Consider the following 27865-nt stretch of genomic DNA (forward strand, 5'->3'; position numbering starts at 1 on the left):
AATGTCACATGTCCATGTTGTGCGAATTTTTTGATTTTCCTTGTTTTGGGGCGGGGCTACACGTGACGTCACGTGACGTGACCATATTACCCGTGGGGCAGTTCCCCTCATTGTGTTGAGTGTTTTGATATGTCACATGTCAATGTTGTGCAAATGTTTGATTTCTCTTGTTTTGGGGGCGTGGCTACACTTGACGTGACCATAATACCTGTGGGGCAGTTCGGCCTCATTGTGCTGAGTGTTTTGATATGTCACATGTCCATGTTGTGCAAATTTTTTTATTTCTTTTGTTTTGGGGGCGGGGCTACACGTGACCTCATGTGACGTGACCAGAATACCCGTGGGGCAGTTCCCCTCATTGTGCTGAGTGTTTTGATATGTCACATGTCCATGTTGTGCAAACTTTTGATTTTGCTTGTTTTGGGGGCGGGGCTACACGTGACGTCACGTGGTGTCGAGTGACGTCACCAGAATACCCGGTGGGGTGCCAATACTTTTGGCAAAAAGTGGCTACTGAGGGTTTGGACATTTCATGTCAATACTGCATTCATTATGGGATTCTATCTATTATACTGCATAGAACATTACATGCAATTCTTAATGTTGGATGTATTGTGTGTGTGAGAGCTTAGAGGACTTTTCGGAATTCCCTATTCAAGTCTATGGGATGTTCGATCATCGACTACGGGAAAACCGAAAAATCCGTCGGAACTCCGAAATAAAAATTCCGTCCGGAGTAAGGTCCTAAAGAACCTGTCCGAGTTTGGTGTAAATCGCTCGAAAACTTGCCGAGTTATAAACCTCAAAAGTTTATAATGGAAGTCTATAGGAAAAAAGGCCACTTTGAGCTTCCGTACCAGGAATGCCGGAATTCCGATCGCTTAGAAAAATAGAAGCAACAAACTTCAGACCAGGGTTTACGACATATCCGAATTTGGTGCATTTGGCTCGAACGCCCTGGGCCGCATTTTTTTAAATAAATTTTTGTCTAAGACTAATAATAATAATAATAATAATAATAAGCTTATAACGGAAATCAGAATGTTGGCTTCTACAAAGCCAACATAATAATAATAATAATAATAATAATAATAATAATAATAATAATAATAATAGTAATAATAATAATAATAATAATAATAATAATAAGCTTATAACGGAAATCAGAATGTTGGCTTCTACAAAGCCAACATAATAATAATAATAATAATAATAATAATAATAATAATAATAATAATAATAATAAGCTTATAACGGAAATCAGAATGTTGGCTTCTACAAAGCCAACATAATAATAAGCTTATAACGGAAATCAGAATGTTGGCTTCTACAAAGCCAACATAATAATAATAATAATAATAATAAGAAGAAGAAGAAGCTTCTAACGGAAATCAGAATTTTGGCTGCTACAAAGCCAACATAATAATAATAATAATAATAATAATAATAATAATAATAATAATAATAATAATAACAAGCTTATAACTGAAATCAGAATGTTGGCTTTTACAAAGCCAACATGATAATAATAATAATAATAATAATAATAATAATAATAATAATAATAATAATAATACTAAGCTTATAACGGAAATCAGAATGTTGGCTTCTACAAAACCAACATAATAATAATAATAATAATAATAATAATAATAATAATAATAATAAGCTTATAACGGAAATCAGAATGTTGGCTTCTACAAAGCCAACATAATAATAATAATAATAATAATAATAATAATAATAATAATAATAATAATAAGCTTATAACGGAAATCAGAATGTTGGCTTCTACAAAGCCAACATAATTATGCACTGCTTGTGGACTGACGCACTGCTTGTGCTAGCGGCACTACTGAAAGTGTAAAAAGACGAGGCAATAGTGGACAGCCTTGACGGGTGCCACGACCCAAAGTAAAGGGGTGGGATATCATAGAGTTGGTTATTACACTGGCTGAGCAGTTATTGTAAAGGGTTTTGACCATATTAATGAATTCTTGACCTACTTCTTGGTGTTCGAGGACCGCCCATAAGAACCCCCATTCAATTCTATCAAAGGCCTTCTCCACGTCTAGTGAGATGACAGCGGAGGAGGCCTGATAGAGGTCCGATCCATGGATGATGTGAAATAGTCGTCTTGATATTATCGGAAGCAAACCGGTCTTTAAGAAATCCAGATTGATCATAATTAATAACCTTACCGATACATTTGTTGAGCCTAATAGCTAGGGTTTTAGCGAGAAGTTTTGCATCAGTGGCAATTAGACTAATGGGCCGGTAACTGGCACATTCTAGGGGATCTTTTCCTTTCTTAAGTAGCAGAGTTATAAGAGCTGTGTTTTGGTTTCTATGCAGAGCATTATTTTTAATTGCGTAATTTAGGGAGTTAAGAATAAGTGGCGATACTATGTCCCAGATAGATGATATTAATTCAGGTGGAATTCTGTCATTACCAGGGGCTTTGTTCTTTGACATAGAATTCGAGGGCCAGTTTTAACTCTTCAGGGGATACAGGTATGGGACGGTTTAGTAGTTTAGTAGTTCTGCATCAAACTTAGTAAGATGAAGCTGTTGAAGGAAGGAGATATATTGCTGGGGACTGCTGGAGGAACTAGAGGTGTATAGTTGCTCATAAAAAGATTTGAAAATCTGATTAATATCTTCAGGCTGTGTGTAAATAACATCATTTTTCTTCACTGCTTGTATGATTGCTTTAGATTCTACCTGTTTGATCCTAGCTGCAAATAACCTGCTTGGTCTCTCACCATTAAAATAATATGACTGCCTTATGCAATGCATAATGAATTCTGCTCTATGTAAAAGTAAACCTTTCAACCCAGATTTAAGTGCTCGCAGTTCTTCTGCCGTATGCTGACTGTAAGTATTTTTAAGTTCTCGTTCTGTCACCTGAACTAAATTTTCCAACTCGTTTCTGCAACTGTTCCTTATTTTCTGACATTGGGAAGAAAAGGCGATGCATTTTCCTCTTAGAAAATATTTTGTAACCTCCCATAGAGATTGAGGATTATTTATTGAATCGTTATTTAATTGAATAAAATCAACTAAAGAGGCACATAGTTGTGTGATAAATTTTTGATCGTGAAGTAAGGAGGTATTGAAACTCCAGCGCTTATACCCGGTTAGGTGCGGGTATGGAAGAAGGCTTAGGGCCACAGGGGAGTGATCTGAGAGAAGAAGAGGTAATATATCGGTGCTGTCAATAAATGGAATGTAAGCAGGTGATATCAGCAGGTAATAAATACGAGAAAAGGTTTTGTTGCGTGCTGAGAAAAAAGTGAAATCATTGACTTTGTCATTTTTCAGTCGCCTATGTCACATACGAGTCAGGGTTATTCTCATTGTGCTCATTAGTGACCCTGGAACCATATTTAGATTTGAATATGTAATTGGAGAGAAAGCTGCCTCGCAGTTGTATGTGGAGCCAAACATGGTCAGGATGTATATGGCTACTTTCCTCAGACCTGTGAAAGCTGTCTCAGGGACGCTGTCTTTAGATTTGAGTGGATATGTTTGAGTGGATATATATATACCTTTATGTTTTGTCTCATAATGGCGTTTCACATTGCCACTTTTAATACGAGACACCAGGGGTGGTTCTGGTATTTCATCTTTAGGGGGGCTTAGCCCTCAGTGAGAATTTAAAACAAGAAGAGTTTTATATTATATGTATAAATAAGTCAAAAGTTATGCTATTATTTAAAATGGCAAAAGTGGACAAAAAAATTTTACGCATGATGTAATGATGCCAGTTTTGAATCAAATCAGTTCATGTATGTGTGCATTCTCTACAAACAGTGTGTCCAATGAATGCAGTCATTAATAAAATAAATATTCAGATGACAAAGAACAAAACAATAAATGTTATTTTTATTCAGTATTGAATGGATTGTTTGTATTAATATTTTGTTTGAGCTATCAACTCTGATAATAAGAATAGTGAAATTTCACTGCGCTCTGACTGACTCTGTGCTTCTCCGTTCAAATACAGCAGACAGCTGATGACGCACTTTAAAAGACTACAACGTACGTGCGTAAAAGCAAAGTAAAAAAAAATTCGCTCTTGGATCAAACTGATAAATAATTTTCTTTCCCATCGAAAACATGTCCTGCATTTTAACGTAATTTTAATTTTTTATATTTGAAAGTAAAAATCATACTTTTAGTTTTAGGGTGGCTGAGATCACAGACAGGGTGGCTGGAGCTACCCTAAAAAAAGGCCTAGAACCGCCCCTGTGAGACACACTGGTTTAGTGTGAAGTGGGAAGTGTGAACAGAAGTCAGTCTCCGTTTCACTCGTCTGTTTCTCTCCCTTTCTCCATTTTACTCGTCTGCTTCTTTCCCTTTCTCCGTTTCACTCGTCTGTTTCTCTCGCTTTGTTTTCTACATTGTAATAACTTGACAGAGACATATCTGGTCAAGAGGAAAATTTACTCAGGGGTAACCAGCAGCAAACCATACACACACATTTCACAGAATCACAGGTGGATTATATCTGCAATTACCATCGTCTTCTTTGCTGTACCCAACCCAGGTCAAGTGGCAATAGATTGCCCCCTACAGTTCAATCAACCATATCAACCATAGCCCAGAACACAACATCTTCCTCCCCCCCAAGTTTACAACATTTCCCTACAAATCACAATACAATAAACTTCATTCAACAATCCTGTTACAATATAATTTATTTTTTTTTAACTATTATTATTATTTATTTTATTTTATTTTTTTACTTCAGAACATAATCTTTTAAATGACCTGTGACCATCTCACAACAGGGCTAAATGATTTTTGTCAATGATTCAGTGGTTATCTCACCAGGTTGAGCATTATCCCCAATTAATTCAAGGGGATTAGTCTCCCTAGAAATGTATTCATTCTCTGTTCCATCAGTCTCCTTAGTCACTACAGGAGCTGAGTTATCAGAGAAGTCCAAATCAAGATATTTAAAGTCCATAACCTCCTCTGAAAGGTTCACAAGCAATTTCTGTCGGGCAAGAATTTGATCCACGTGTCTTCGGACCACTCTCCCATCACCCGGCATCACTTTATAAGACTGTGGTCCAGTCACAGTCTCAATGTGCCCCTGAATCCATTTTGGTCCATAAGTAAAATTCCAAACAAGTACTGGATCTCCAACACCGAAGCTACGTTCATGGGCCTTTTTGTCATGATGAACTTTTTGCTTTTGTTGTTGTTCCTGAATCTTCCCCGTTAAATCAGTATGTATAAAATCCAAAGAACATCGCAATTTCCGTCCATGCAACAGTTCAGCTAGAGAAAGTCCTGTGGTGGTCTGAGGAGTAATCGTGTAACTGCATAACACTTGAGCCAATTTAGTTGCCATTGTTCCTTCAACACATTTTTTTAACATGTCTTTAACAATTTGCATGGCCCGTTCTACTAACCCATTACTGGAAGCATGATAGGGTGCAGAAGTAACATGTCGTTTTCCTTTTTTTTTTCAGGAACTCTTTGAATTCCACACTCACAAAACAAGTGGCATTATCTGATACCATCAGTTCAGGCACTGTAGTCTATGTTTACTGAAGCTAGTACGCAAACATTCAATAGTTATAGCAGATGTAGCGGAGTTCACCGGGTACACATCCATCCATTTTGAATGTGCATCAATCATGACCAAGAACATTTTTCCCATGAAGGGTCCTGCATAATCTACATGCAATCTTTGCCATTGTTTTTCGGGCCAATTCCAGGGATGCAGTGGAGCTACAGCGGGAACGTTTCTATGTTCTTGTCAGATACGACAGATTTTAACTAACCTTTCCACATCCTGGTCCAATTTAGGCCACCATACTTCGAGCTAACGCTTTCATCCTAGCCACTCCAGGGTGACACTGATGCAGCTGTTTCAGGACTTCTGATCTACCCACACTGGGAATGATTACACGAGCCCCCCAAAGTACACAACCATCCTGTACACTTAATTCATCTTTTCTTGATGTGAATGGGTCAAACTCTGTTCCTATTAATTCCTGCAGGAATCCTCGTTGCACCATTTCTCTCACTCTGGATAATACTGGATCTCTTTGTGTCCAACTTCTCACCTTTTCTGCTGTAATCAAAGTTATGTCTGCATTCTCCAGCATTAGTACTCTTTCCTCCTGTTCATGGACAGATTGGCAAGGGTAACCGACAGAGCATCTGCATTCGCATGATCTTTGCCAGGTTTGTAGATTATGTTGTATCCATATGCTCTTAATGTCACAGCCCATCGCGGGATCCTAGGAGATGACATCTGAGGAACAGATTTTAACTCGTTAAACAAAGACAACAAGGGTTTATGATCTGTCACGATAGTAAACTTCCGACCATACAAATACTTATGAAAGCATTTTAAGCCGAACATTATAGCTAATCCTTCCTTGTCCAACTGCGAATAATTCTGCTCAGCTTAATTCAATGTCCGTGACATAAATCCAATGGGTCTTTCCCTACCATCCGGCATCTTATACAAAAGAATGGCACCTAAGCCATAAGGAGAAGCATCACATGATAAAATCACATCCTTCTGGGGGTCATAATGGACCAGAACTTGTACTGATTGGATAAATTTTTTTGACTGAACAAAGGCAGCTTCTTGTTCGCTACCCCAGTGCCATTTTGTATCTTGTCGCAGCATCTTGTGCACTGGGGCTAAAACAGTAGACAAGTTAAGCAAAAATGTGTTATAGTAGTTTAACAGTCCCAAATAGGCCTTCAACTCAGTCACAGTCTTTGGTGAAGGAGCATTTTGAATAGCAGTCACTTTTTTGGGTAATGGATGTAGGCCAGTCCCATCTACTTTATGACCTAAGAACATTACCTCTTTTTCCATGAAAGTACATTTACTCCGTTTCAAATGCAGTCCTGCTTCCTGCAACCTTCTCAATACCCTGGCCAGCATTTGGAGATGCTCCCCATCATTGCAACCGGTCACCAAGATGTCATCCAGGAAAACTGCCCCATAAGGAATACCTTGCAGTACTCCCTCCATGGTCCTTTGGAAGATAGCAGGGCTAGAAGAAACTCCAAAGGGTAAAACACAGTAAGTAAACAACCCCTTATGGGTATTCACTGTGACATATTTCTTGGACTCTGCATCTAATGCAATCTGATGGTAAGCGTGACTCATATATAGTTTGGTGAACTTCTGCCCTCCTAACAATGTTGCAAACAGATCATCTAATCGAGGGATGGGGTACTGTTCCAACTTTGAAACGCGATTTACTGTTAGCTTGTAATCAGAACACAGTCGTACTGGGTTATCAGGCTTTAAAACGGGCACTACAGGTGCAGCCCATTCAGAATGTTTAACAGGTTCTATGATGTTTTCTCTTAACAGGCATTCTATTTCAACTTCTACCTTTGCTTTCATTGCATAAGGAATTGGTCTGGCTTTGAAAAATCTGGGGATGGCTTCTTTATCCACATAAATCTTTGCTGGTGGACCGTTCCATTCACCCAACACCTCTTTGAACAATTCTGTATGTTTACTAAGTACGTCAGGCAAGGTTAGATTTTCATCCCCTTGAATCTTGTGGATAATCTCCCATTTCATGCCCAGCTCCTTGATCCAACCTCTGCCCAATAAATTAGGTCCTTTTCCAGGCACTACCACTACTGGCAATTCCTTCACTGTTCCCTTGTGTCTGATGACCACTTTTGCAAAACCCAACACTGGTAGGGTTTGACCAGTATAAGTTTTTAACTTCAAAGAACAGGGGTTTCATTTATAAAGCGTGCGTATGAACAAAACAGGGCTGGAAATGTGTGTACGCCAGTTTTCACACAAAGGTTGTGATCTATAAAAAACAAACTTGACAGGAGAATGTGCACACCTTTAAGCAAACTTTGAGACGTGCGTATGCACATTCTGGAGACAAAGGGAATTGGCGACACAGATGGGGAGGTCGTGAACTGAAGTTAGATTGTAGAAAATTCATATGAGAAGAACCATTATAAGAATTAATGACATTTAATTTTCACTCCATTTCATACGTTATATCCACATTATCATGAAGATTAAATCCAACAGTGTTATTTGTGCCGATTGTTTTAGGTTATACATCTAGTAAAATCCAAATGTAATTCAAAATATATTAAAAATAAAATAATAATAATAATCAGCGCTAATCCGTCCAGGGTGTATCCTGCCTTGATGCCCAATGACGCCTGAGGATAGGCACAGGCTCCCCGTGACCCGAGTAGTTCGGATAAGCGGTAGAAGATGAATGAATGAATGAATAATCAGCGCTGCCTTACAGTCATATTGTCCACAATGGGAGCACAGGAGGAGATGGCGCGACTACATGTGATACAGAATAGCATGAAATACCCATTTATTAGAGAACTGCAGAGCACAGTGTAAAAACGAAATATTTTCCTTAATGTACTGTGATTTTGTCAAGGTGTTAACGATCAGTCTAATTGCTAGAAACATATAAATCCTCCGGTGACCCGGGTATGTAATGCTTCATGATGGCACTGCTGACCATGAAGGAGAGTGATGGGGTGCTGCGCCAGATGACCTGGCCTCCAGAGTCACCGGACCTGAACCCAATCGAGATGGTTTGGGGTGAGCTGGACTGCAGAGTGAAGGCAAAAGGGCCAACAAGTGCTAAGCATCTCTGGGAACTCCTTCAAGACTGTTGGAAGACCATTTCAGGAGACTACCTCTTGAAGCTCATCAAGAGAATGCCAAGAGTGGCACTGTTGGAGGATTACGCCAATGGCAGAATAAGGAGAGATCAAATTTTCAGGGACCATGATGATTTCCTAGCACATTATGATGACTGGCTAATAAGCCGATTTAGATTCCCTGGAGCTGTGCTCTTAGATCTATGTGTTGAATTGGGTCCAGTATTAGAGAGGGCAACACGCCGGAACCATGCCATCCCAGTCCAAATACAAGTCCTCACCACTCTGGGGTTTCCAGCGGGAATTCGCAGACGGGTAAATTATTTATATAAAAAAACTATAAGTAATCCTCAACTTTGTGTCTAAGACCTGTTTATATATGAAATAATTCTATTGGAATCTATCATCTCACCCTATAGGTCCTGGTATATTATAGCCGTCACTGAGTGCCATAATAACTGTAATTTTGAATGGTATACTTAATATGGGTAGTCAACATCAGGTTCCCCTACACTGTGCGAGAACAGCCCGAAATTAAAATGCAATTTGCAGCAACGTCTGGTTTCTCAGATGTAATCGGCGCAATTGACTGTGCTCATGTTGCTATAAGGGCACCATCTGAAAATGTTTATGGTAATAGAAAGCATGTGCATTCTATTAATGTGCAAATCATATGTGACTCCAACATGACCCTCACAAACATTGTGGCACACTGGCCTGGTTCAACACATGATTCCTTTATCTTGACACATAACAGTGTAGGGAACAGACTAAATGCAGGCGCAGTATGTGATGGCTGGCTTCTTGGTGAGTTTAACAATATTAAAAAGTAGAAAATGTAACAATTTTGTTTTTAATATAACAATGTTGCTTTTAAAATAATTATAACCTGCAGGCAACAGTGGCTAACCCTGAGACGCTGGCTCCTCACCCCATTTTTAAACACGGAGAGCGCAGAGGAAACTCATTATAACGAGGTCCACGCAGTGATTTGCATTGACTATTTATGGTTAAAAATGGGCGTGTACAGGGCGGGATTTGAGGCTGGTTCACGTACGCACATCTGCGGGTGATCTGTGATTTATAAAGGGAACATTGCTTACAGGTGTGCCTACGCACGGTTTTACAAATCGAAATTTATTTTGGCGTATGCCATTTTTGGCTTTTGGGCGTACGTAAACATTTAGTAGGGATCCTACACACAGTTTTATAAATGAGACCCCAGGTCTTTAATTCTGGATTTTTATGTTCTTCCCATAATTTTTAAAAATTTGACCCATTCATTGCAGTCACGCCATAGCCGGTATCCACTTCAAAATGTATGTTTGAATCATTTACAGCCAATGTGATAGTCACAGGAGCCACCTTAGGAATCTCTTCCAAACTGTACACTGTAAAAATACCTTCTTCATCAGATTCACTTTTTTCATCTCTGCTGGCATAATGTGATCTCTGTCCTCTTTCAGCCACAACTTGCTTGCGTCTTTCTCCCCCTTGAAAGCTTGGTTCTTTGATGGAAATTGTTGATCTACATACTTCCATTATACAGTACAGACCAAAAGTTTGGACTCACCTTCTCATTCAAAGAGTTTTCTTTATTTTCATGACTATGAAAATTGTAGATTCACACTGAAGGCATAAAAACTATGAATTAACACATGTGGAATTATATACATAACAAAAAAGTGTGAAAAAAATTTACCCCAAACACACTTCCAGGTTGTGTAAGGGCTATTTGACCATGAAGAAGAGTGATGGGGTGCTGCGCCAGATGACCTGGCCTCCAGAGTCACCGGACCTGAACCCAATCGAGATGGTTTGGGGTGAGCTGGACTGCAGAGTGAAGGCAAAAGGGCCAACAAGTGCTAAGCATCTCTGGGAACTCCTTCAAGACTGTTGGAAGACCATTTCAGGAGACTACCTCTTGAAGCTCATCAAGAGAATGCCAAGAGTGTGCAAAGCAGTAATCAAAGCAAAAAGTGGCTACTTTGAAGAACCTAGAATATGACATATTTTCAGTTGTTTCACACTTTTTTGTTATGAACTAAATGTTCTCTTTGAATGAGAAGGTGTGTCCAAACTTTTGTTCTGTACTGTATGTCTTTGTTTCCCAAATTTGTGACATTTCTCTGAAATAAATCCACACTCATTGGCCAAATGTCGCAAATTCCCACATCAGTAACATGCTCTACCTTGACCATCTTCCTTTACTGACATTTTATGCATTCTCATTGAAATGGAGGTTTCTGAACATTGAGCTTGCAAATCCTTTACATCTTTATTGGCTGTTTCCAATGCTTGAGCTATTTTCAACGCCTTCTCAAATGTTAACTCTTATTCTGCCAGCAGTCTACGTTGAATACGGTCATCATTTATTCCACAGACCAGTCTGTCCCACAGCATCTCTGTTAATCTTTCTCCATAATTACAATCATGAGCCAATTTCCTCAATACTGCCACATACTCAAGAACACTTTCCCCTTCATCTCTTGAACTTGAATTGAATTTAAACCGTTGTACAATCTCACTTGGTTTTGGATTGAAATGCTCTTTCAATAAATCCACTAATTATCCAAAAGTCCTTGTTCCTGGTTTAACTGGACTCAATAAATTCCTCAGTAGACTGTATGTTTGATTTCCCACAGCGCTCAACAGTATACTGTAGCTCTTTGCTTGGCTGCATTTGTAATCTCATTTGCCTCGAAGAAATGTTGCAAGATTCCACAATATTCTTCCCAAGATTGTGATTGACTATCAAATGGTGTGACTGTTCCTACCATGTTGGCCATTTTTTCCAAAGCTCCCACTTGTACAGATCCAGCTTTTTCACCTTTTCAAAACTTTATTCTCCTTGCTTTCATCCTCTTCACCAAAATGTAATAACTTGACAGAGACAGATCTGGTCAAGAGGAAAATTTACTCAGGGGTAACCAGCAGCAAACCATACACACACATTTCACAGAATCACAGGTGGATTATATCTGCAATTAACATCGTCTTCTTTGCTGTACCCAACTCAGTTCAAACGCCAATAGATTGCCCCCTACAGGTCAATCAACCATATCAACCATAGCCCAGAACACAACATACATGTATCACTATCTTTCTTTCATGTGTAACTTTACTTTAATTCTCTCTCATCTGTCTTGCACTGTTTACTTCAGGAATACACAGACTTGATTGGTCTGTGCGTTTCCACTACCTTTACCGTGAAGACTGCAAAAGCTGCGGCGGTTAAAATAGAAGCACTTCGTCAAGTTTTAAATCCTAACCTTTTGTTTTGGCTGTAGGTCCGGGTCCGGATTGGACAGCTTCTGGGTCCGGACCCGGACCACGGTCCGCCAGTTAGTGACCTATGGTATAGGGTGTTAGGAAACCTATTGGATCAAAGATACGACATGATATCTGAAGGACACTCCGCTTAGTACTCTCTTTCCTTTTCAAAACATCCAGCACTTGCTGCAAGTTGAACACAAAGTCATCATGGTCTTGCCTCAATATTAATCCCAAAACATTCAATGCAATGTTGGGCTTTCAATCTGGTTGTTCATCCATCTCACTCTTAAGTCGGAGGAGTTGGTTGTCCATTTCCGCAGCTCCATTCCTGCAGCAGCCAAGATGGCCTTTGCTTGTGCTGTTATAGAACAGGCCTTGTTTACATCAGGTGAGCTTGCAATGAGGTCATCCACATATAGTGACTCTCGGAGTACTGCCACAATTTCTGGCTGTTCAGACTCATACTGTTCTGGCTTTTCTTCGCTTTGTTCACATACAGACTGATGATGGTGACGACTGCAGAGTGGACATGTAACACCCTTGACTTTACAGTATTTTGCTATGTGTCTTGTGCCAAGACACACAAAACATCTGCCCAATTTTTTCAATTTCTCTTTGCGTTCGCTACTGAATAATCAGGACAATGCTCTGATTTATGGGTTGCGCTGTCACAAAATACACAGATTGTTGGAACTGTTGGACAAGCTGTGTGCAGTGCAGCTGCTGATGGAGCATACAGTCTTTTGGGTTGTGATTCACTACCTGGCACTGCTTTGCTAAATGGTTTCTGAACAGCTTCCCTTTGTATGCAATTGTGTCTTGTAAAGCTGCTGTGTTCTTTCTCTGCTCTGAACTTCAAGCTGCAAAAATGCCATGAACTCAAGTACACTCCATACATCATTTGTGCCAGCCTTTCATGTATAACTGAGAGCAATGTCATTTGGAATCAACTGTGTTAGTATTGGACAAAGAAGGCTGCCATAAGTATCACAGTGAATGCCTGCAGACTCTTAACTGCAAATCTGTATCTCACATTCATCATACAGCTGTCTTAATGCTGTGATGTCATATGATTTCTAAACGGGAGTCAGGTTTAGCAGTCTGGACATATGTGCATTCACTACAAGGTCCTTCCTTCCAAATCTGTCACTAAGCAACGTAATTGCAACATCAGAATTACTATCACTCAATGTAAGGCCTGCCACTGCCTTAGCTGTAGTGCCAGTTAAGTAGGATTTCAAGTAGGTGAACTTTTCTCTCTTGCACAGTGCATCATTTAAGTGAATAGCAGTCTCATATTGGTTTCAAAATTCTTGCCAAGCACTTATTTCTCCATCAAATTTGTCAATTATCAACTTTGGCAATTTAACTGACTGCCTATTACTGACTGCACTTACGTCACTCTGACGAGCAGTTGAATCTCTGCTGCCTTGAATCAGTCACAAATAATCAGTCACCATATCAACCTCGTCCTCGAGTTTGTCTGTCGGTGTTGCCTCCTCTATTCTCTTGTCCAATTCTGATAAGCTTTCCTCTCTCGTACTCAACAATGACAACAGTTCACGCAATTTCTCACAATCTGTATCATCCTTGTTGCTCTCCTCTCCTATACGGCTCAAAAGCTTTGTAGTGGAAGCTCTAATCGTTCCGCACTTCCATCTCATTCGCTCGTAGCGTTCAACCATTACCGCTAATTCACTCACTCACCGACAGTCACGAGCTAACTCCAAACTTCTTGTGAAAGTTCGTTAATAAAGTCCAAATATCCCGGGTTTCGGCACCATGAAATAGTTTGAGTTAGAATAAAGAGACGGGAGGCATCTTGTCTTTTCAGGAACTTTTACTGAACAAATTTGCATAAGAGACAAAACAATTGTGTATGTTTTCAAGCAGAAAAACGAATAGAATATAGTGTGAGCGTGGCCATCTGATCCCAGCATTCCCCAGCGACATCTCTCGTGCTGATGCTCATGGGAAATGTAGTTTGTTCAAAGCAAATGTTTTGAAGGTAAACAGCCACCATTCTAAACATTAAAGCAACACTAAATTTTAACCTTACATTTAGCATTGTTCAATATCAATACTAGTGCAAATAATAAATTGCAACAGTCATGGTGGTAAAAATGATCTCTATAAGGAGTAAGTCTGACCTGGTGAAACGTACATAGGATCCTGTACAGTAACATCACCAAGCTGGAGTGCATGTTAACGTTCAAAATAGACTGTTTTGGTTATATTATTTTTGTGTTGAATGACTTCATGAAGTGCTGCGGTAGAATTGGACACCTAGTGTGCGCATATCCCCAGGCAGCAGGGAGACTGAGCCGGAAGAGACTCCTAGGGTATAAGGTGAGGATGGGGCCTCGCATCTCAGGAGGAGTGGAATATGCTAGTGTGACGGCTGCACTAACTAACACAGAGCAAACTGTGGAGAAACCAACTGAAGTGTTAAGCACTGAAACCATCCCAGTACTGAATGAGAGGGTGAGAAGTACTGGTTGTACTGAGATCACTTTACAGACTGAGCACAATTTACAGTAGAGTAATGCAGAGCTTAACACTGATGATGTTGTTAATAACACACAGGAAAGCACTGGTGGTTATATTACATTGTTGAAAGAAAACTTAGATGTGTGAAGATGGAAACTGAAGAGGTGGTCTTCAAAACACCATCAAAAAGAAAAAAGAAAGAAAAAATGCAGCAATGAAACATACAAAAAAAACAGACTGAGAATTTGTAGAAATTGATATGATACAGAAAGTAATGTGTCTGATACCAGTGTTCTGATCCCTACTGTAAATAACTGTAAGTGAAAATGAAATTAAACACTTGCTAACACTTGCTCACTAAAATCAGTGAGTATTTCTCAGACCTAAAAAGACTTTTTGAAGCAATAAAGCAACTTAATGAGTGATGGGTGAGGATAAGGAAGTGTACTGGTTAAAGAAAATTGTGACAAAGTTAAACAACCTGCACAATGAAGGCAGTGAAATAGAGTAATTATTTTTAGTACTCCTTGGTTTTACACTAAACTACTGTTACTGTCACGATTGGAGCGCCTGTCTCACCTCCCGAGCACCAACACAGAGAAGCGTCCTCGGAGTACTAGTCGCTTCCAGACTGCAGTTCCCATAATCCCCGCACCGGGACTAATTACGCCGCCATGTGTTGCCTATTTCCCACGCTATATAAAGCGAACTTGAACTTGAACCCAGTGCGAAGTCTCAATTTGCTATTGTGATCAGTCTGAGCATTTTCCTGTGTTTCACTGGTCCTGGTTTTGCTACTCTGTTTCTGTATCTTGGTTTATCGATTGTTTGCCGCCTGCCCTGACCTTCTGCCTGTATTTCCGACCACGATTTCTGCCTTCGCTACGTTGTTGTGTTTGCCGACCTTGACCTTGCCTGTTGTTTACGAGTTTGTACAATAAAGCTGCAAATGGATCATCAGCCTTACAAGGTGTCATTACAGTTACTCACACTCTTCTGTTTTCTCATATATATATATATATATATATATATATATATATATATATATATATATATATATATATATATATGTATATATAGCATCTTTGAATGTCAGTGTTGTGGAATGGATGTATTTTTTTCCTTCAGGAGTATGATAGTGACAGTTAGAATGTTTTTAACTGGACACAGGAGTGGGTCGTCCTCTCCTGCCTGAGCCACAACACCTTGACTAATTAAGTAGGAACAATTTAATTTTTCATGCCAGTCTCTTTTAATATAGAGGAGGTAGTGATAGGCAGACTGTTAAAAACAAGAAACTAATTGTCAAACTTACTGAAACTGTTTATGCTTCAATCTCACCAATAGAAAGACTTGTCTTTTAGATCAATTATGCAAAGCCACAGAGGTCTGTATTGGTGAAGAACTTTTATTTGTTGGTGGAGATTTTAATTGTTCAACAGTGACCATAACCATATAGAACCACACATATCTTCTCAAATTCCCTTCACACCTCTCATAAACAGTACACATGGGCTCATGTACGTAACAGTTTTATGTCTCTTGTGAGGTTGGAAAGGATTTTATGTTTTCAAACATCATTTACACACAATTAAGAGTTGTTTTATAGCCATGTTTGTCTTTCAGATGTCAGTTTGGTTTTATGTATAGTGGCTTTAATCTCTATTAAACTAAAGAGTGCATACTGGCATTTTAACACAGCTCTTTTAAATGACAAACATTTTGTCGACACTTTTTTAGAACAGTTTTAGAGAAGAAAAGAGTTGTTTTACATACTTACAGCAGTGATGGGGCCTGGGCAAAATAAAACCCCCGCAGTTGTGTCAGCAGTACACTCTCGATGCCACAAAGGATCAATAAAAAAGGTTGAACCCATAATCACAGAACTCCAATCCCTTATACAGTCAATAAATAAACAAGAGCACATTCAGACCCTCACAGTTAAAAGAAAACGCCTATCAGATCATCTTGATTTTAAATTACAAGGTGCATATGTAAGATCACACTCCCAGAAATAATGCGCCCAAATGGCGCATTATTTTTTCATTTTGAAATTAAAAACCTGATATCTGAAACAGATTTTTATCCATTTTATCTGAGCCTAATGAAATACTTGAGAAAGCTGTCAGATTTTATAAAAAGCTGTACTCCTGTGAGCATAAAGACCAAACCACAGATCATCTTAAGAGGACTGCCAAAAATCCCACAATATCTAGACACAGCACTCAGTCAGGTAAAAACTTTAGAAGAGCTTCAGAAAACTCTAGAGGTTATGCAGTGGAAAGGTACCTGGTATAGATGGACTTCCAGTAGAGTTCTACAAGTCATTCTGGGCCATGTTGGGGGAACACTTGCTGGAGGTCCTAAATGATAGTTTAAGAAGAGGGTTTCTGCCAGTAAGTTGCAAAAGGGAAGTCTTTTACATTTACAGCATTTGGCAGATGCCCTTATCCAGAGTGATGTACATAAGTGCTTAATTCTATAGCATTGAATACATTAATGCTGGCTCACTAGGTTACATACTTAAGATACCATGAGTTTAAAAAAATTGTTCAAAGTTACAATGAAAAAGTGTCAAAGGTTTTTTTTTTTAAATGCAAAAGATAGGGAAAGAAGTGCTAGTTGAAGTGTTTTCTGAATAAGTAGGTCTTTAACTGCTGCTTGAAAATAGCCAGTGACTCAGCTGTCCGGACCTCTAGGGGAAGTTCATTCCACCACCTTGGTGCCAGAATAGAGAAGAGTCTTGTAGTATACTTGCCTCTTACCCTGAGAGATGGTGGAACCAGTCGAGCAGTGATTGTAGATCGGAGAGTGCGGGGTGCAATGCGAGGAGTGATGAGGGCTTTTAGGTAAGAGGAAGCTGGTCCCTTTTTGGCTTTGTAGGCCGGCCAGCATCAGTGTTTTGAATCTGATGCGTGCAGCTACCGGAAGCCAGTGGAGGGATCGCAGCAGTGGGGTGGTATGCGAGAACTTTGGTAGGTTGAAAACAAGCTGGGCAGCTGCATTTTGGATCATTTGCAGAGGACGGATTGCGTTCATAGGTAGACCTGCCAGCAGTGCATTGCAGTAATACAGTCTAGAAATGACAAGAGACTGAACAAGTACCTGAGCAGCCTGTGTGGACAAAAATGGCCGAATCCTTCTAATGTTGTAGAGAAGAAACCGACATGAGCGAGTCACATTAGCAACATGAGAGGAAAAGGACAGTTGAATGTCCATGGTTACCCCAAGGATGCAAGCTGTGGCTGAAGGGGAGATCAGATCGTTGTGCAAGGATATAGCAAGATCATGACCTGGGGATGAATCACCTGGGATGATCAGCAGTTCCATTTTTCTAGGATTGAGCTTTAACTGATGAGCAGTCATCCATGATGAAATTTCTGTCAGATATGCTGAGATCCGATCAGAAGCTGTGGTATATGAGGGTGGGAAAGAGAAGATAAGTTGTGTATCATCAACACACAGTAGCAGTGGTAAGAGAACCCATGTGAGGAAATAACTTCACCAAGCGAGTGAGTATACAGGGAGAAAAGAAGAGGACCAAGTACTGAGCCCTGTGGGACACCTGTGGAGAGTCTGCGTGGAGCAGATGTCACTCCCCTCCATGTTACCTGATATGAGCGTACACTGCTATCAAAAAATGGAGTTTTAAATGACATCAAAAACTGCAGACCTGTATTTTTATTTTGCACTGATTTTAAACTTATACTTTAGCCACCAGACTAGGAAGCATTCTGGAAGAATTTCATCCTGATCAAACATACTGTGTTCCTGGGAGGTCTATAATTTGACAACATCTCGCTGGTTTGAGACCCTCTAAGCATCTCTGAACTTTTTGGGCTGAATTTAGGGTTAGTCTTTATAGATCAGGAGAAGTCCTTTGACTCTCGTGAGCTTGGCCCTTCTGCTCGGCTGTGAATGTCTCTTGGCCCCCTCTGGCTACGTCTCAGTGTTCCTTGCTCTGCCCACTCCGTTCCATTACTGTGGCCTTTGCTCATCCTTTGGACCTCACTGCGCTCCTCCTGGATCTTGCTGGGATCAATTTCCCCCTGTTCCTGGATTGCTTGAACAATTTCCTGCTAAAACATCCTTGTTGTGTTGTCTTTGTATTAATGTATCTGTTCGGTTTCTTAGGTTCAGTATTTAGTTTTGTAGTTTTTTTGAGTTTTGGTTTCTTTTTATTCCTAAGTTCTTTCACCAGAATTTTATGTGTGTTTATGTGTGTTATTTATGTAAATACATTTTTACATAAATAATTGCTACCACTGTGTTTGGGTCTAGTTTTATCTGTAAATCCTGTTTTCTGACAATATTATCTTTGAACCTTTGTAAAAAAAATGGCACAAATTTGTACACATATATTATAAATGCAAACATTTGGTTACAGCTAAATATCAGTTACTTAATAAATATCAGTTATTTTTTCACCTAAATATTAATACATTTTTATTATTTAGGTATGTTGGTGCCTTTGCTTACATAAAAAACTTGTGTTACTGTTATTACTCTAACTGTTATTTTAGGATAGAGAAAAACTTCTTAGGAAGAAGCGGCATAAACGAAGCAGGCCTATTAAGGTATGATGTGTTTTTGTAACTGTTTTTCTGGTTGTGTCAATGATTTGAAGTGACATTTCTTTTTAAATAGGGCTAATAATAGAAGTCAATTTTCAAAAAACCTAATGTCTGGCTTCATTTCTCTAATGAATATCAGAATTAATTTTAATGCCATTATATTCTGAAATCTATTTTCCATTGATATAATCCCTTTCTATTTTACACCAAGGCATAGACCTACAGTCATGAGGATGTACAAGCATGAGCATTGTTGAAAGTGTTGTCTGTTTCCATATGTGTAATATGCATAAATCAATGTTTACAAAAATCTGTGTCATGGTTTCAGAGGCATATTGTTGTGGACACATTCTATGGATACGATGAAGAGTCAGTGGACTCTGAGAGCTCCTCTGTGGCTTCTTTACGCATGGATCGTACTCCAGCCACACCAGATGAAGAAATGGATGAGGTAAGAAAAAAGCTATGTATGCTTTAACATATTTTAGATTTTAGAAGTAGCAGTATGCTATCAGATGTTCCATAGGCATGCTCTCTCATAGACTCATCCAGGTTATTTTGAAATTTTGTGTCAGCCAAATTGATTGTAGGTGTAATAGATATCACCACTCATCCTCATTTGGTTTGAGGTTTTGAAGTTTGAGGGTCAGCCTGTGTGGCTAACTGTTTTAACCAGTCAGATAAATGGCAAAATGTCTAAGAGACCACAATTATAACTGTAGTTGCACTGACATGGTTCTACTATACATTTCCTGTGCACATTGCACTACATTTTCTTTCTTCTTTGTGCCTCATGACAAACTTTCAATTAATATAATAGTAATATAATAGTAAACTTATCAGTTTCTTTTTCACTGTATTTGCTCTTATACTTTATATCTATTTCTCATTGTTCATGTATGCTCTGTGTTATGCCTTTCTTTCACATGACACCATTCATTCTTCCTTTACACAAACCCCCAAGTGTCTTGCAGTGAATTATTTTTTTTTGCAGTGTCTGGCCACTGAGGAGTCTGAACTGCGCTTCAGGCAGCTGACACGGGAGTACCAGGCCCTTCAGAGAGCTTACGCCCTGCTGCAGGAGCAGAAAGGTGGCATTTTTGATGCTGAGATGGAAACCAAGGTAATCTGTATCTTAGATTAATTGGCATTTGGTCCCAAATTGTCTTTTTGGTAAAACCTAACTAACAGGCTCTTACAGAATAACATATCCACATTGGTGTTGGCTTGGGGCAGAGCAGAGTGACCATAAATAGGGTGAACATTGTACTATTGTACATAAACCTTGCAATTAATTGTTTTTTATTATATTTATTAAGCTGCACAACTAATGACTAACTAGTACTAGGAGAAGTGAGTAAACTTTGTATTGTATAAATGGTAATGGTTAGTATTCCCTATTATACTCTATAAAGCTGAAATATTGCTCACTGTAACCCACTGTATCCTTAATAGCAGAGTTGGGAGGAAAGTTTGAAAACCCATCACTTAAACTACAAAGAAACACTGATAAGTAGACTGGCAGTAAATAAGAGAGGAGAGAATCATCACATGTTACTTGTTGGTTCAACCTGCCTCTCCGTCAGCAGCTGACACTTGACCACGGCCCCACTGCCATGTACGTCCACCAAATAACTTCAGCTAAGGTGCTAAAACAGCTTACTCCCTAGTTCCATATCCCAAGCAAGAGAGATTATTTGCCATCAGTTTCCAAATTCGAGGCCTATGGACCGCATTTGAATGGCTGAAGTGCCAGATACCAACAACTGATCTGTGCTTTGGCATATTTTCTGCGGTGGAGCCATTAGAGCAGGGTGTTAATGTAAGGGCAGTAGAGTAGGTAGTATACGAGGGTGATTATGTCTACTGTATTTGGCAGACACTCGTTTTCAGACTTGCTATACTTACTAAGAGCTTGCAGCTGATGCCCTCATTTTTGTTACTTTGTCTTGGGAAGGCTGCAGTTATTGTTGTCATATTAATTTGGGGATGAACCTGCCCAAGTGAAAGCCCACATACTGTACCGTAATTCCAAATGCAGCTCCTAGTCATTACTGTAAATAATTGTGATCTAAATAAGCAGTGGCATATGCATTGTGTGGGCAGAGTATTTAGTTCATCAGAGGTTGAGATGCCACTGGTGCTCCAAACAAACCAACCATGACGAGTGACAAGATGATGTGGAGAAACCTGGAGGCTTACCCTTCTTGTGAAGGGTGTCAATGATTGTTTTCTGGACAAGTGTCAGATCAGAAGTCTTCCCCATGATTATGTAGCCTAACGAACCAATTTGAAAGACCATTTTGATGGTTTTTGTTAAATGTAAGACAAAATCATCACAATTCAAAATACCAAAGACTTAAACTACTAGTTGAATTACTGAAACTTTTCCACAACATTCTTTATTCTTCATTTATTGAGATGCACCTGTAGATGAATGTACAGTGTAGCAATTTTGGCTCGCGAAGCAAGGTAAATATTTATAAGCAACTATAACGTGTTATAGTGACTTCCAAATATTTTAACCTAAGTTGAAATTAACGGTACTGGAATTAACGTTACGCTTATTTGGTCTGTTCGTCCGCCGAACAGGCCGTGTAACCTTTATTAATTCTATGAAGGCGGTATTTTCCCGGCCAAGAAAGATTCGCCCTCCTTTTACTGTATACCGTAATTTAAATTAAATTAACTTAATAGAGCATGTAGTTCAGACCAGATATTGCAGGTACCTTAATTTGTGAGCGAGACTCAGAGACAAATCACCTGTGGCTCAAAATTATGACATTTAATGAATGAGACAAACACAACATAAAACTAACTACACAAACAAACAAAAGAAATAGGGAAAATGAAAATAAAATAAAGCAAAAGAAATTAAAATTGGGGAAAGGGAGGAAGAGACTGGAAAGAAGAAACTAGAGAAAGGAAGGAAAGGAGTGGCAAGCTTAGACTTCAAAATTAATCACACCCTAACTGGGAAATCGTCACAGAAACTTAAATTCACCTTAAGATTCAATGAAAGATTCCTAATTAAAATTACGCATCTAAATTGGTTGGTAAAGGAAACGGTTACTTGCATTGGCTTACTGCACAAGAGTCCGGATGCAACAGAGAAATCTCTGAAAAGTCAGTTAGGGCGGGGTCAGACGTTCTTCCAAGTTCTCCTGAAGATCAGAGCAGTTGTCGTTCTTGGAAGTGAAGCTTGCTGGAACTTCGTTGAAGGAAGATGGAGTCGTCTTGAAGCTGTTCCGAAAGTCTGACCACGGATTAGTGGTGTTTGTGACAATTTAAAGGTCACGAACTCCACCCATCTTTGGGAAGATGACCAATACTTCGGTCAGGATTTTGAAGGGAAAAACTCCCTTTGTTTCAGGTGTCTGTTGGCGTGGTTTAGCTATCAAACTTTTAGATGACTTTAAAGTTTGAGCCAGGGTGTATTAAGATGGTATGGCGCCTTTCGTGCTCAAATAAAATACACCAGTGCTTGAAAAATGAGTAACCGATAATTTTGTGGTCATTTGGATACTAAACATGAAGGGTAATGACGGTATGAAGGCAGCGGTACATTACATACATAGATCATTAATCAAGGCAAAGATAAAGGCAAAGAAACAAAAATGAAACATGAACAAGATGCACTTTAAAGGGTCATACGGCATTAGAACAGGTATACATTAACATGCCATGATCAGTAAGATATGATGATAGAGTATAACGGATTTTAAAATACAATGTTGTTTTCTGACACATGAATAAAATACACCCTTGTCAGGAAATTAAGGAGCAAATAATTTTAAGTCAGGCAAGCCTTAAAAGAAGAAACACATTACAAAAAGGGTTATAAGAATGAGAACCTTAGAGTACCTTATCTTGGGTTTTATTAGTAAAAGGAATGTCTCATTGTGTTGTGTGTGTGTGTGTGTGTGTGTGTGTGTGTGTGTGTGTGTGTGTGTGTGTGTGTGTGTGTGTGTGTGTGTGTGTGTGTGTGTGTGTGAGTTCTGTTTGCTGGCCCCAATGAGCCGCATGGGGTTATCTGGTCTTTGTGGAGACTCCAGACATTCTGGAGCCAGGTGTGGGTGTAAAACTGGGTTGCTCATCGGTTAATTGAGGAGTAGATGTTGAAATTTAGGGTGCCTGGGACATGAAATCTAAAATGACTGGTACAAGATGCTACAACACACACCCAAAACATACACACCACGCACACGCACACACACACACACACACACACACACACACACACACACACACACACACACACACACACAAATTGGGCATTGCATTTCATTAGGCCTCCAGAAAAAAAAAAGCTACACATTTGTAAATATTTCACACTTGTTATATGCGTTTGTCCAGCTGGGGGAAAAATCTTCTCTACCAACAAGCTTTACACACACACACACACACACACACACACACACGCACAAATACAGAGAGAGAGAGACACACACACACACATGCATGCACACACACAAGCATTGGGCATTGCAATTCATTGGGCCTCCAAAAAAACAAAAACAATCATTTGTTGTAAATATTTCACTCTTGTTATATGCATTTGTCCAGCTGGGAGCAATATCTTCTCTTCTCTTCTTCTTCTACCAACAAGCTTTACACACACACACACACACACACACACACACACACACACACACACACACACACACACACACACACACACATTGTGTTTTCATATTCAAATCATATTTGTTTCCTCTCTCTTATTTATGAAGTTAGTTGCATCAGTCAGCTTTGACCTGGGGATGTTTATAATATTTAATCATTTTTGCTTATCTTACTCAAAAACATGGCATAATTTCATGAGTTTTATTGTTTATAAATGAAATATAAGAAAAAGCATATGAGGTGTAAAGGAAGTTTTATTCACAAGAAATTATGCCATGTTCTTGAGTGGTGTGTGTGTGTGTGTGTGGCCCGTTTTTGGGTGATCAGGTGGCATCTGATAGGCAAAATAGACATAACAAGTGTAAAATGTTCACAAATGTAAGCTGATCATACAGAATGATGATAATTGTATATTTTTTTTATAAGCATTCAAGTCAATTTGACCTGAAAAAAACATGTTTTATTATTTACTGACATTAAAAATGGTCAAAATGGTTTCAAAACAATCTCCTGGCTTTGAAATATACCAGCCTGTAATTGTGCATTAACTTTTGTGCCTCTATAGTGAAAATAATAATAATTTTTTTTTTTACTAAAAAAATGAGGCATTTTTGTATATTAATGAGGTTTATTATACCAAATATTAAAAACACTTTTGCAAAATATATGTTACTATGTTGGAAACAAGTTAGACAAAAAAGGTAAAAATAAAAAAAAAGGCTATCATATATACTTAATTTTTTTATAAGCAGTCAAAACAGACAAGGTCAACTTGACTCAGCGCTCCTAATTTGCATAGGAATGCAGAAAAGGTCTGCAGGAGGGTTAATCAAGAGAGAATAGCAGCAGAGCGACATTAATCATATTACTTTGCAGTATTGTTACTGTCATTTACAATGGTGAAGTCTGAGCTTCAAGTCAGATTAAACTTTAATACACTGAATTCATTGAAGAACAGAGGCCTCTGATATCTGCAGCCAAGGAAAGTGCCAAGTACAAACACAAAGATAAGGCTTATTATTTGTAATGGTTCTTTTCCTAAAATCAGGTAGGCACACATGTCTACTCATAATGTTTGGGAGTATGCACAACCTCACTTCACAGAGCACAAAGCCTTCTGTAATTCCCATCGACGACATGTCCTGCATTTTAACGTAATTTTTATTGTTTATTTATGAAAGTAAAAATTATACTTATAGTTTTAGGGTGGCTGAGATCACAGACAGGGGGGCTGAAGCCACCCTAAAAAGGGTCTAGAACCGCCCCTGGTTGACACAATTTACAACGCATTCACCAGGAATCCTTTTTGACACAGATTATTTCAAACATCTCCCTCATATATGGCCATGGGTGTTCAGGAATGTCCTCGCTGTTATTTATTTTAACATCGGTGACTCCCTCTGAATTAACATTAGCCATTCCTTTTGTAGGCGTGCTGCTCATTGTTAGCTCCGCTATCCTTGGTCTATGTATGATAGCCAGTAAATAATACAGTACACCAGTCACATGGTGAAAAAGCCGCACAATGATAGGATGATAGGCTGGAAACAGTGCTCAATGAGAAGAAATAATACTAAAAGTAACAAGTCCGTTTTGAAAATGTAAGAAGTAAAAAGTACAGATATTTGTGTAAAAATGTAATGAGTAAAAGTAAAAAGTTGTCCGAAAAATAAATAGTGGAGTAAAGTACTGATACCAGAAAACTTTACTTAAGTATAGTAACGAAGTATTTTTACTCCGTTACTTCCCACCTCTTGTTAGCTGACACTTTTAAAATATTTTCAAAGATCTTTAATGAAAAATAATCTATCTATTTTTTACAGGTTCATGAGCAGCTCCAAGCTGATGTGCAGAGGTATAAAGCAAAAATTGAAGACCTAGAGAAAGAACTTGTGTCCAAAGGACAGGTGAGTAGAGTTTAGACTATTGTTAACGTTAATAGTTAACATACATGGGCACACATGCTGCACAAATGTGGACACACAAACATTAAAAACTTTTCATCCCACAATTATTGCAAACACTGATATTGATTCTCAAGTGATATAGAGCAATTTCTGATTTGATGTTTGTTTTTCTTCTTTGTTTGACACACAGTGTACTTACAGTATATGCAGTGTACTTATACACAGTATTCATTGAAAGGTTAAATCAGTGATAAAAAAAAATGTGACTGTGTTAAGTATTAATGTTTTTTTATGTTGGAAAAAAAATCCTGAAGTTAAATGATTTTATCATGTAAATTGTTTTGAAAATGTACTTTTTCCCCCTAATTCTTTTGTGAACTGAACTGTGGGTCAGTCTTATTTTTTTATTTTTTTACTCAAACATAACAAGCAAAATTGTTACAACAGGAAAAAAACTGCAGTCCTGTCATAGAAGATCTTGCATAGCGAAGTGCATATGGAAGTGCTTCTGACCATTTTACGCTTGTTCACTGAATATCTTATTCAGATAATATAAAAAATAAAAAAGTAGATAGAAAAACTGATGTGGAATTTATGCACAATGGAATTCCAGTCCTATTGAATCACATCAAGTCTCTCTTTCAGCTAGATCTTTAAAAGTCACACTATGGTGTCTGTACAAGTTCTGGGAATCACACAGAAAGTGAGTAGTGTCTGTTCTAGCTTTGGCAAGGAAAATCAGGTCTGTGGCAAATGTGTGAGCTTGACAATTGATACAGCAATTGTAAAACTACACATTAAAAAACATTCAAATTGATCAGTAAAAATAGCATAAAACGATCATACAGCAGTGAGCATCTCAACCAGAATAAGAAGAGATAAGCAGGATTGCAGGAGAGGAATTTTCACCTCATGTTAAAATTGTCTCTGTCCAGACGTATACTGTGTCTCTGTGCACTCCATACGTATTATACAATGTAAAGGGGTAACCTCGCACAATCTGAGACAGATTTTAATATCTTTAATATCTTAAATGTGATAAGTGTAAGTGATGTTTTTTCATGTGAGTGACATGGTTTTGTGCGAGCACCCCTGTGGCATAGGTTTAGTATTCATTAGGGGTGTGCAAAGCAGCCGGTATTTGTATCTGTATTTGTATTTGTTGAGGTGGTAAAAGTATTTGTATTTGTATTCGAGTAAAATTCAAAATAGGCATAAAAATCCAGTTTTTTTGTGTTACACTTTTAATTTACATTATAGTGTAAGTATTCTTTAATTATATTCATTATAATAATTATGGATATGCAATATTGGTTGATGTTTTTGAACATGTAACAAGAAACATCATTGAAAAGAAAATAACATAACAGCCATTACCTCATCCATGTTTAAACCAACATCTAATAAAATACCATTGTGAACATTATGAACCCCATTACCACCAGTCCTTGTTGGAGGATGCTGAACAGACAGAATAAAAATAAATAATACTTCAAAGAACTGTTCTTCTTCTGCAAGAACTTCTTTCTAAAGCACAGAATTCCAAGAACTAAACTTTATCAACCCCTGACTGGGAGATCTGGCAGAACAAAAGTTGTATTCTATTTAATACTAAAAGATACAGCAATGCTATTGTCAACTGTCTGCCAAAAAAAGGTTTTTTTATGTTTTATGTTTTTAATTTTTTTAAATGTTTTATGTTAACCATAACTTAACCATATTTCACTTGGAAGAAGATAAATGCTTTCACACAGAACTTGAGCAAGTCTTTTTTGGCTGGTGGAGGACCAAGAGATGGCTCAGCAGCAGCCACACTCTTTTCATCTTTTAAAGATGTAGCCTATAGCCTACATCTTGCTATCTGCAAAAGACCGAGTAACTTAAACGTACCATATAACTCCCACAAGTTCGACACAACTACACAAGCATTGTTTATCCTTTTTAACCGAACGTTAACGTTACTCTGTCAACAGCCTATTGTCTAAATTACCGAGCTAACAGAGCTACTGTACGTAAACAGAGCGAACATAAGAGCACCCGAATGCAGACGTCAATAATGCAGCGTAATGAAATAATGTCCCAATCAAACTCCGCTTCCCGAAAGGTTTAAACTGCCTCCGGAACCCAGTTAAGGTACAAAAAATTATTCAACAAAAATAGTGATGCAGTGAAGTGTTTTTTCGCTCAGCCGAGACATCTCTGTTGCTGTGTGAGCAGCCTGTGTCAGTCACCTCTTTTACCCCCCACCCCCCCGACTCCTGAATGTCACTTACTCACTCACTCATGCGGGCATGCACTGCGGTCTCATGAGAAAACGCAGCTTTTTGATATAAA

General features: G+C 38.6%; 1 protein-coding gene across 2 annotated transcripts in view; it reads left to right on the top strand.

Annotated features, from left to right (window-relative positions):
• Nucleotides 1-27865, top strand: part of jakmip2 (janus kinase and microtubule interacting protein 2) — a 75268-nt gene that overhangs the window by 25247 nt on the left and 22156 nt on the right. For both annotated transcript variants that reach the window (XM_027139996.2, XM_047805783.1), the window contains exons 8-11: nucleotides 18948-19001; nucleotides 19327-19449; nucleotides 19993-20121; nucleotides 25448-25531. In XM_027139996.2, the coding sequence (XP_026995797.1) occupies nucleotides 18948-19001; nucleotides 19327-19449; nucleotides 19993-20121; nucleotides 25448-25531 (390 nt within the window). The remainder of the gene's footprint in view (nucleotides 1-18947; nucleotides 19002-19326; nucleotides 19450-19992; nucleotides 20122-25447; nucleotides 25532-27865) is intronic.

This window comes from Tachysurus fulvidraco, chromosome 21, assembly GCF_022655615.1.
Source record: "Tachysurus fulvidraco isolate hzauxx_2018 chromosome 21, HZAU_PFXX_2.0, whole genome shotgun sequence".
NCBI lineage: Eukaryota > Metazoa > Chordata > Actinopteri > Siluriformes > Bagridae > Tachysurus > Tachysurus fulvidraco.